Source organism: Aquila chrysaetos, chromosome 3 (genome assembly GCF_900496995.4).
Source record: "Aquila chrysaetos chrysaetos chromosome 3, bAquChr1.4, whole genome shotgun sequence".
Classification (NCBI taxonomy): Eukaryota; Metazoa; Chordata; class Aves; order Accipitriformes; family Accipitridae; genus Aquila; species Aquila chrysaetos.
Window position 1 is genome coordinate 29876195 of NC_044006.1, and position 12150 is coordinate 29888344.

The window sequence follows — 12150 nt, forward strand, 5'->3', positions numbered from 1 at the left end:
CTTTTTCCTCACTACTTATCAGAGATACTTTTCTCCTTTAAAGAAAACCTGATCCTATGCAACTTGTACAAACACCTTTAGTATATGCGGTATTTGAGAAAAATTCAACTGGCTACATAACCAGAATTCAACAAAATTAAATTAATGTTACAACATGACAAGAAAAATCTAAACACAAGACTGAAGCAGTAATTGTATCAACTTCTTAAGTTTTACTTTCACAATTGTCATTAAAATAAGTTAAAACAAAAAATACTGACTACTAAAGGCTGCAATGTAACCAACTGAAAGACAGCAATAAATCTTATCTTTCCTTTTTTGAAATTTAACTGTATACTTTTCCCCCAAAAACCAAAAGTACCCAATACTTGTTATAGCTACTGATAAGCAAACATAATCCACAAGTAGGCCTGTGCTATGCGTGCATCAGAATACAGAGACTAATAGAAAAAAAACCAAAAAAATCTAAGTCATCTACAAAATCATAGCAGAAAAACAACCTAGAATGAGGGTGGGGGTGAATCTTAACAGTTAGAAAAGCAAACTAACTGTGCAAAAATACCATTTAATATGAATTATTTCTCATTCAATTTTTCAAAGGGATATCCTAATTTGCCTAGTAGCAGTTTTGATTCAGTCCTTCATTAAAAAGCAAAAAGGAAAAAATTTAATTGAGGTGAAGGGCATGGAACAAGTACAGTAGCCTAATCCACTGCTACCACACTGAAACATTATGAAATAAATGAAATTAACGTGGGGGTTTTAATCCATTTTACCATACTAAGAATAGCAAGGGTATTCACCAGATTTACAAGTATTTTCTTGATTAAAGTTTGGTGGAAATCTATTTTGCTTGAGTATATCACTTGAAGGGGAAGAAAAAGTATGATCAAGATAAAAAAAAAAAGTATTCATCAGCTGGACAAAGAAAAAGTATCAAGCAATAGCAAAAATAAGACTTCTTGGAGATACAAGAATTTCAGAGTTCGAAGGATAGCACCAGTGTATGGAGACTGCCAAAACAAAACAAACAAAAAAGCCAACTACAGTCATTATGGTCAGGATTATCCACCCCTATGTCAAAATTAATTTTAGTAACAAATTAATTCAGTTTGAATTATCAACACAAGAAATTACATTTCAATGCTTCAACTGAACAAATATTTAATATAGTACAATAATGTTTCTATTTTCTGTGCAATATTTAGTAATTTCCAAATTTACACTTTTTTCCTGCATTACAAAAAGAACTCTTTTCAGTCTTCTTTCTAAAGCAACATAAAAAGTCACTGAGATAAATCAAGATTATGTAGGAGTGACTGAAAACAATGTGTAGGTATGCACACTGTATACTACAGCACAAGCTTCAAAATTCTATAGGTAAAACTGAAATTGATCCAAATGGCTAGACACCCTTGAAAGGAACAAAAAAAAAAAAAAAAAAAAAAAATCAAACCCCAGATGAGGACAAGTCTTGGAAACTAATACAGTTCAATTCTATGCCAGGGAGCAGGTTTTATAGAATTTTCTGGCACTGCAGGATAACAACGACAGGCAGTAATAACAACAACAACAATAATAATAATACAAGTTTTTTACACTTAAAAGAAAAAAAAAGCAAGCTGCACAATTCTGTTATCTGAATTTTCAACCAAAATTTAGGGGTTTGGTTCACTCTGGTAAAGAGATATTAACATCCATGTCCATTAAAAAAATAAATAAAAACATAACATTGGTCAGAAAAACTCCCTTGAAAACTCACTTCTGCTCCATTACGAATCATGTTGCTGAAGTCATTTTTCTCATTATTACTTTGGAAATCTAAGTACTAAAACCCTCAGAAAATTTTCAGAGGCTTGGCCAAACCAGAGTAAAAGTAAAGAAGCACTAAGTTCCATAATACAGAGTCAAGATGGGGTAGTAGGAAGAAAAAGGAGGGCTGAGACTATCCAGACAATACCTACACTTCAAATGTTAGGCCAGAGCTCTCCTCTCACACTGTTCTCACTTTCCAAGAGGAACTACTATCTCAGGCAGAAGTATACTGCTACAGGTCCGCGCCGGCTGTAGAATCAGTGTAATTATATTTCTCCAGCATCAAGCACAAGCTAATAAGTCCCATTAGTCCTAAACTGACTTCTATAAATGGCGCATCATTTGCGAGGATGTCACTGACCTGTCTTGGAAAACATATGCTTGCACAGCTTGTTCCTAGATGAGCTATTTTAAACTGACACTCGCTCCAGTTACCTGTAGAACGCAACCTCCATCCCAAGGACCTCATTGCAACCTGTACTAAACTTAAACCATGCCCCAAAGGTCTCAAAATCAGTTATATTTCTTTCGCAAGTACAATTTCTGGTTTGTTTGGGTTTTTCAGGGTTGTTTGGTTTTTTTTGTTTTGAAAGGTGCCTAATATAAAGAAAGTAATCTATGTCACAAACAGAAGTATGGACATTAACTCCTCATGCACCTGATAGGAGAAGTAGCAGCTTAAAACACTACAGTTGCTGAGACACCATACCTGATCATAAGACTGTTTCTGTTCCACTTTGGTTCAAAATAAAACAGGTTCATTTAGATCTGTACTAGGATGAAATGAGAAAATCTGTTCAAATTAGTGACTACTAATGCTCACCAAATCAGCTACCATAACTTGGTGGGGAAGAGGCAGTTTTGAAAAGCAGGGGCAAAAATAACCTAAAACTTTATACTTTCTTCAAAAACAAACGTGTAAGGAAGCCAAGCATTGACAGTGGATTGATGTACATATTTTACCAACATTAATCAAGAGAGTGTGGGATGTGAACACAGATTTATGCAAGCTCAGTGAAAAAAACCAACCATTCTGCATCCCAGGTTTCACACCCCAAATGACAAGAGCATAACTTTGTCGTGTCAGAACTGCATCCATGGGGGAGACAGCAAATACACATGCACACAGATATTTAAGTTCCAGTACATACTACAGCCCTTAACAGCAGATCAAAATTATAGTAGCCTAGTTATTAAATATGTTGACTGAGTACAGTATCTCCACTGGTTTAATTTTTCCAAAAGTTTTTCATTATTTAATTTTATGTCAGCAAAAGAAATTATGTTGCATTAGCTAGTGCATGCCTGTGCTATTAATAAACTAGAACTTCCTTTGGCATCCCAAAGACCTTTGCAAGAACCCCTTACTGTATGTACCTTGTCCACTGGCCTAGACCCAAGAGAGTTACAGCAAAACCATTAACACTTTCAACTAAACAGAGAAATGCTGAATCTTAAGTAAAAGGTAGCTTTGTCAAAGTGCTAGTTATTCAAGTTACAATGATAAAATCTGCTGTTTTCATAAGCCTAATGATCGTTTCAAATATTCAACTATCACTTGCTTTCATCAGCATTAGTTCAAAAGTCCCAAGAGAACCTTCCAGGCTAGACAAAACTTATGTACAAGTTTCTATCTACAAAAATGGCACAAACCCAAAACTATGGACTTTTAAAAGCTTTCCGTCAGAAGCGTATACAGAGCTCAGAGTGGAGAAATATTGCCTTATACATAATAAAAACAGCCAATTCACTCTGTTCAGAGCTAACACTCATTTGACATAAAAGATGCAGTCACAACAGCACAGAAACAGGCTCACACAATAGCCACTGTCTGCCATTTAACAGGATACTGACATTTTACTGGGACCCTGAAAAAACACCAGGAGAGACATCTGAAATATACAGTACTCTCTAAATCTTCAAACAGATTTCTATTAAATGTGTGTGCATGCATAGGCACATATATAAAATGCCTTATCCGACATTCATTCATCACCAACTATTTCATCTTTAGTTAGGAGTTTGTTTTTAACACAGTAAACAGGAACAAAAGAACAGTGGCTACAACTGCACAGAACTGCATTGCAAACAGCAAATAAATCCAACAAAACAATCCAAACTTTTTTCCCCCAAGCCTGGACAGATCAGGAATTGTACTAAACATAAGGGCCACGTCCCAGTCTCCCAAACCAAAAGCACCAGCATCTGTTGGTAACACACATGGGGAGAGACTACTAAGAAGCCACTGTTTCAGGTAAGTTTCCTCCAATGCTTCTTCCTATTTGCACCCACAAGTTCTGCATCATTTGCAAGCACCTTTGCCACGCTTAGCCATTAACAGTCTTCTACAAGCATCTTGAGTTCACTTCACACAGGTCTATGTCCCTACAGACAAGATAACTGCCAGACTTCATGCCATTCATAAAATCACTTCTGAACCATACACAGATTTCAATATGTTTTTATATATGGAGGGGAAAAAAGAAAGAAAGAAAAAAAAAACCTGATTTGCCTAAAAACCATAAGTATCAGTAGGACTAGCCTGCATTAGAGCTAAGAAGTTGTAAAGCTGCTTTTTTCTTCCCCACATGCAGCAACAAAGGAGACTAGGAGCACAACTAGATTAGCTGCAAAGGGAAATTGAACTGATTACATAACATTATGTGTAGCTATAAAATAAAACCAGAAAAAAAGTTCAAGACATTATTTACAAAACAGGTATGAGAAGCAGCAGATTTAAAGAAACTGATAGAGGAAGAAAGCACTAATAAGGAAGTCACCCCGAAACCAAAACTCAGCACTGCTTTCCTCCATTTTTCAGAACAACAAAAAGAATGGTTTTTTTGTTTCTTGGGGGGGGGTGGGGGGGGGAATGTTGGTTTAGGTATCACAGTTTTTTCTTTTTAATATTTTTTGCCTAGCACCCTAGATTTCATAAAACAAACCAGTATTCATTTTTTTCTCTGCTTAATTAATACAATGTACTTATTCACTGTGTAAAAAAACTACTTAAGATATCAAAGTGTTATTAGGTGCAAGTTTCAAAACTGTTACAATGTTCCTTCTTCTCTCAAGGCAACATTCTATTGCACTTCACTGATTAACATATCATTACCAAACAATAGATTTATTAATGAATTTAACAAAAAGAGTCTACTGATGTAATACCACTTACATTCTCAAGCACAGAATGAAAGAATTCCAGAGAGTAACTGAAAACTTAGCTATATTTTACTATCTTGATATTTGAAAGCACAGAGGAAAGGAAAAAGTAATAGTGTTACACATGTCAGATTTCCAGGAATACAGGTCTCACTCAGCTTGCATGTTTTTTCTTGCCAAGCTACTTTTTTCTAGGTCTTCTTTCTTTCCCATTCCAATCCTCCTTTTATTTTAATACAAAAAAAAGCATTACATTTTATTGACAAATCAGAACAGTCATGTGTTATCTTCTCATGTTTGTAAACTTGAAAACCTCTTTTCTTCTTAACTGCTTTAAGAACAAGCTAAATCCAACATGCTAGTAGCCAGCTACATGTGTTTACCTAAGTGCAAACAGCATCATACTTGGAATATATCAGCATCTACAGAGTTGAACAAGGGAACTGATTTTGTCAGTAACTTTTTGACAAGACATAGCACAAAAAGAGCAGAAAAACAGGAAACCAAACAGACCAAAGGAGGTTAAAACACTGACTGTAGCCCAGCTCTTTCATTAACTACCAGTGAATGCTGCATTACTGACTAAGCACTGCCATCTTCCCCTGCACAGTAAGGTCACAGTGTATTTGAAAAGGGAGGCCTAAATTTAATCAATTGGCTTCACTGCAGATCTTCCAAGACATTTATAATCACTCAGTAACATAAACCACCTTGACAAAAGATTCTAGTTCATAGTATAGCTTTCCCATGTTGCACTAGCAGGTAAACATATAATTCATTTCTTTAAGCCATAACAGTAATAATGCTCTCTCACTTGATACCTTATTAATTAATTTTATTTGTTTTCTCTAACCCCTAGTTCAAGGTTATATTCTAAGCAGATCTGCAAGCAACCACCTACTCAGGTGAAGTGTGAAGACTACATAACTTGCCTTACTGATTCAAACTGTCAATCTTTGAAAGGGTCTCCAATACATACAGCATAGGAATACTGAAAAATTCTGAACATGAATTTTATTTGTTTCTTAATTCTGCTTTATAACCCTATGTTTTCAGATGAGAACTCCGCCTACAAAGAAATCAAGTAGCAAAAAGTCAACTCAAACGCTGTGTTCTAAACACATTAAAAGTTAATTTTTCTCAAATGAAGTCCCTTCCTACAATAAGGAAAGAAGCAGTCCAATGAGGAAAAGGAAAGGCACATCAACATGGCTGGGCAAAAAGCAAAGTCCACTGCCAAGTAACAAATCTTAATAAATTCAGAATATGTACTAGAGTGAGAGCACTCAATACGCACTGGAAAAATTAGCTATTCCAAACAGTGAAAACCCACAATTTCACATTTTAAATTCTGCAAGATACAGTCCCTCTAAACAAGATTAGAGAGCTTTATGTAAAAAAAAAAAACCCAAAAAACCAAACCTGTTCTCACCAAACAAGGGGGAAAAAAAGTCTGAAAATCTCTCCTACTCCTTTAAGTGCAAAAGTAGCAAATTACTGGATTCAAAGTTATTTTTATATCAGTGTATGAAACCATGTCTTCTCCATGAAGTAGGCATTTACTAACTGAATATGTATTTTACCATTTTCCCTATGCTTGTTTTGGTTTTGCACGTAAATGATCCATATTTTGCAGAGCCTCACTACTGCAGACTAGCTACAGCTAGAGAATGAGATGTCCCTACAGTACCAATAAGAAAAGAAATCTTGTGGTTTTCCTATAAGCAACATCCACACATACTGTAGTACTATGCTAGTAGTGCCCCACCCACTTACTTTTATCTAAGCAGACGGGTAGGTGTATCCAACTTTGGAAAAATGCAATTACTCATCTATACAGCTAACTAAATTAAATGTGCGATCACATAGCATATGACCTGACCGAAGTTATGAAAAATAGTTCTTCTCTTCCTACAATTTCTTCTTAAAGTAGTTTCCAAAGAGAGACTTTGTCTGCTTATTTTGTCAACCATGGGGGTTTCTTTCCCCGCCCCCCCCCCCCTTTTTCTTGTGAATTTGTTAAAAAATCCCATCAGCTTATCAGTGGAGAAATAAATACCTCATACTTTTGGTATTATGGAAGAATTTCCATTTTGAAAACGTGCATGTGCTACTTTAGAACAGCTGTGTTACTATCCACAAGAAAATATAGTAACACAAATCCACCAGCAGCAAGCAAGTAAAGAAGTTTTGTCCAACAAGTAGAAACAGCTCAAACAATCAGTTTCCCCAAAACACAGACGTTTACTGCTATTATAATGGAAATGGAAATTAGTCTCCCATTCAAAGAGAATTTTCCAAGTGTGGAATGAGTATCTAATGTCTTTGCTTCTCTTCAGAACCAACCTCCAGGCAACATCACCGAAAGACAGCAGTCAGCCACTACTGCAATTCAAAACTCCTAACTCACAGCAATTGCGCTGTTGCTGCTGCTTGAGAAAACCAGGGATTCAAATGAGTGAAGCTGACTTCACTTGCTTCTCTTCAACTGTTTACTAGAAGTTTCTCCCTAAACAGCTCAGAGACCTAGATGAAAAAATCAGCACCCTAGACGCATGAGCTTTCCGAGCATGCTAGAACTACTTCATTCTCCTTTTCTACATACTAAAATAACTAGATAATTTATATAACATTACAGAAGACACATGTATGAGATACGGAATGAAAAGAGCAAAAAGACTTGCAGCATGGAATGCTCAGTCACATACAAAGTTCCTACTGTCTTGACACCATTACAGCTGGATACAAGCCCAGAATTAAGTCTTTAAATCATCCAGATGAAGAAGACAGGTGCTGTAAGAAGCTGTTGCCTTCATGAAACCATAATATTCTATCAAGTCTAAGGCCACTATACCATTATCTAAACAGCACAGCTAAAATTTTCAGCGTTTTGGGCGTAGTACCACAGAGTTGAGCAAAAAAAAGCGATTATGACACAGTTTTGAATGGCTAAAACAATCGTATAAATACCTTCCATCTTTATTGCTGCAATACACATAATACGTAATAGCTGTATGGGAGCAAAGAAACACTAGGTTGCATTTCTCAACACCAGGCAAACATTATGCACAACTGAGCTTATCTTCACACTTTTGGTTTCTTTCGTTTTCTGTGAAAATGACATTTTTACAATGAATGCCAATTAGGACAGACCAACCTTGCTTTCTACATGTAGCAACCTCTTCTTTTCACTCAGCCATTCCATTCCCTCTCCAGTAAACCTGACGATCTGCATTTGTTAACAAAGTAATTTATCCGTATGCAGTTAAAGACGGAATGCAAATTACAAATTACAGTTTAACTGGAGGAAGGAAGGCATGAAGTCACAAAGCTAACTCCTAGGAACAGATCTGCAGCTCACGGAAGATTTACACACTTACCACAGAGACAACACAAAAATCAGGAGATTTAAACTCTCATGCTTCAAATCACAGGCCCATTACCAACAGAAAAAAAGAAAAACACTCCTACAAAACTTTGCTCTGTAACGAACCCCTGTACAACATCTCCTGTACCTTCTACTACAGCCCTATCAGTCAGTGCGTGTAAGACAGGATCCTTAACTAACTGGACTGTCAATCTGACTAATAGAGCTATTCATAAGTGCAAACCTAGCATACATAATTTTGCTCATCATTATCAGCCTTCTTATTCAGGATATAAGCATCTACAGAAAATAATCTGATTCCTAGAGTGTTTAAGTCAAACTATGCGTGTAATATTCCTGCTGTTATATTATCAAATAATCTTGAAAGAGTATCCTTAACCACTCTTAACACGATCTCACGGAACAACAACGACGATGACATGCTGTTTTTCAGATCACTCACAGTGTTTTCTGCTTGAAACACCCTATTGTTTACAAAATTATTCCATACAATCATACCTTAAAACAATCACTATTTTTTTTCCAAAGGCACCTTTCTTCTATCCCTCTGAACAAAGCAGGACACAGTTATGTTACTTCACTCTTTAAACAGCATTCGATGCACACCCAGGACATCAGACTCTACCAACGGCCAGTGAAACACAGGAACAGCTTCAGCATCCTCACTGGATACACTGTGGGACACCCCAAATGGTAACCGATGCAAAGTGCTCATTAGAAACACCAGAGAACAACAGTTCTCAGACAACCCACCAGGTAATGCCTTGTAAACAAAATTCTTGCCAGTGGAATGGCAAATCACCTGATACATGTAAAATCGAGGTCCAGTTGTGAATTTAAGTAAGCCTATAAACAATGAGGCAACAGTTAAGATTCCAATATGGAAATTAAAAATCTTAAGTTATAAATACATACTAAGCAAATACTTTAAATTCCCAGTGGTTTTGCTGCAAGTTAAAATATTTTAAGAGCTTTAATTCCACAACACAATTTGTATCTGATTAGAGAGATACAGCCCATGTTTCCTCTCCATATAGAAATTCAAAAAGTCACAGCAATGCTGACCTTTATACTCTGAGTTCCCACTAACAATAAGAAAATTATTTGCAAGCACACGTCAAATATATACACATACATAACCTTATTGGGAAAAGAGCTTACGTACATTTTCAGAGGTTGTGTAAAGCACAAAAGACAATTTAACAAAACTTGACATTGGCTCCTTTTCCTAGCAAAACAAAGTCTAAGTCTTTCTATAGACCTCTAAAAAGAACAAGAAACACTTGTAACACAAATTGCCTGTCAGCTTGTTTGCTCTCTAGATTAGCGGGAATTAAACCGAACACAAATATATTTAACACGCATCCTTTTATACGGGGGAACAGGATACATAAAAATGTACCCGAGAATCTCCGTACTTCGTAAGCAAAGATTTAAAAATCAAAATTGGTCCTTCGGAAAACCTGTCCTATGAGAAGCATCTTAATTCGATAAATGTTCTCATGTCCTTTAATATTTAAAAAGCCTTTTTCCAGCTAGGTGGTCTCCCACAGAGACAAACGGGCTGCAGAAGTGTTACAGGCACCCGCGTCTCCCCTTCTCCCTGAGACAGGACAGGAAGATCTTTGCACGTCCCGCTCCCCTTCCTCTCCACCCCAGCTTTCTGGCACCGAGAGGGCAAGAGGCAGAAGGGCTTTTGTTGCTAGATGCAAGCCTCTCCAGCCTGCCCTCCAGCCCAGCCCCAGCCGTGACTCCCCTCCTCCACACGCGGAGCCCCCCCCACCACCCCCCACTCCCTCTCTCCTCCCCCGGGCCCGGACTCACCGGATAACAGGGCTGTAGGGGCTCCGCGACCGGCGCCAACTGCTGTAGGGGCTGGGCGACACATCCCCGCCGCGCTCGTAGGAGCTGTGCCGGCTGTAGCTGGGGGAGCGGCGGCGGCTGTAGGGGCTGAGGGGCGAGCGGCCGCCCACCGGGCTGAGCGACTTGCGGCTCCGCTGGCTCTGCGAGGAGCGGTGCAGCGGGGGACTGTCATCCCGGCCGGGGCTGGGGGACGAGCGCTGCCGCCGGTAGGCCTTGGGCTCGGGCTTGTCATCTCGGTAGGCCTTCGGCGGGTCCTTGTAAGCCGACGGCGGCTCCTTGGCCGCTTTAGTCCGGCTCCGGTGCGCTTTGCTCTCCCGCTCTTTCCTGCCGCTGCCGGGCGAGGCGAGGGAGCCCTTCCTGCGGCCGTCGCTGCCGCCGCCGCCGCCGCTGCTGCTCTTGAGTCCCTCCCGGTCCTGGCCCCCGGTGTGATTGTGGCGGCTGCGGGACTTGGAGGAAGACGAGGAGGCCTCGGGTCCCCCGCGGCCCGCCGCCCCCTCCTGCTGCGCCTTCTCCTCCCCCCGCCGGCGGTGCTCCCGGTGCCGCTCCTTGGAGCGGCCGCTGCTGCCGCGGTGCTCCCGGCGGGACCGGCCGCTCCGCTCCGCCTCGCCCCTCTGGCGCTGGGTCCCGCCGCCACCGCCCGAGGAGGAGGCCGGGCTGCCCCCGCCGCTGCCCGCGCCGCCGCCGGCCGCGCCGCCGCCCACCAGCCCTTCGGACTGGGAGCTCACGTCGTCGTACTCCTCCACCAGCGTGCTCAGCCCCCCGCTACCGCGCCGCTTCTCCGCCTCCTGGGTCCCACCGCCGCCGCCGCCGCCGCGGCCCCGCCGCCGCTTGTGCCGGGAGCCCGAGCGCCGCTTGCCCCGCGGACGCTTCCGCTCCCCCCCGTCCCCGCAGCAGGAGGAGGCGCCGGTGGCCGCCAGGAAGAGCAGGGACTGCGGCGGCAGCGGCGGCTGCAGGAGCGGGGGCTGCAGGAGGGGCGGCTGCAGGAGCGGGAAGAGCAGCGGGTGAGGGGCCGGCGGCGGGGGGGGGAGGCTGCGGCTGGGCCGCGAAGCGCTTCCGTCTCCGGTGATGCAGCCGCTTCTTGTCGGCCGCCGCCTCCACCGCCGAGCTGCTGCTGCTGCCGCCGCCGCCGCCGCCGCTCCCCCAGCCCCGGCTTCCCCCGCTCCCGCCGGCCGCCGCGTCCGAGGTGCTCGGCATCGAGCTCACTCACGGCCGAGGACGAGGACGCGGCCTAGGGAATCCGCCGCCGCCGCTGCCGCCGCCCTCAGGGCGCTGCCGGCGCCATGGAGACCCGGCGCCGCGCAGACACACGGGGACACCCGCCGGCCGGCCCCGACCGGGGCCTCCCTCGCTCCCCGGCCGGCTGCCGGGGCCCGGCCCGCCTCGCAGCCCGCCCGGCCGCGCCGCCTCACATGGGGCCACGCCGCCACATAGGGGGTCGCGCCGCCCGCGCTCGGGGCCGCCGCCGGGGCTGGGGGCGGGCGCTGGCCGGCACGGCGGCGGGAGCCTCCCGCGGGCCCGGCGCGGCCTCCCGCAACGCGGAAGTGTCTCCTGGCGGCGGCCTCCTCACTCCATCCCGGGCCGCAGCTGCCTCGTCCGGCACCGGGCGGCGCTGCGCCGGCGGGGGGGGGGCGGACCGCGGGGCCGCCGCCTCCTCCTCCTCCTCCTCCCTCACCCGCTCCCCGGCCGGGCGGCGGGGTCAGGCCGTGCCGGGCCGCCTCCGGGGGGGGGGGGGGGGGGTGTCCGAGGCGGCGCGCGGCCCTGCGCCGGCCCCGAGCCCGCTTACCCTGCCCGGCGGGTCCCAGGTGCCCGGTCCCGAGTCGCCGGCGGCCGGGAGCGCTCGCGCGGCCTCCGCGCTGCGGGCGGGTGACACACGCATACACACGCACCGGGGGACACGGCCCGGCGGCGCGCGGCGCATGCGC

The 12150-nt window shown here is 43.8% G+C and overlaps 1 protein-coding gene across 1 annotated transcript in view; it reads right to left on the reverse strand.

Moving 5' to 3' along the window:
* Nucleotides 1-11567, reverse strand: part of CDK13 (cyclin dependent kinase 13) — a 49669-nt gene extending 38102 nt beyond the window's left edge. Inside the window, 2 exon segments of the mRNA XM_041122637.1 lie at nt 10190-11254; nt 11256-11567. Coding sequence (XP_040978571.1) covers nt 10190-11254; nt 11256-11422 — 1232 coding nt within the window. The 5' untranslated portion in view covers nt 11423-11567.
* Between the last annotated feature and the right edge of the window lie 583 nt (nt 11568-12150).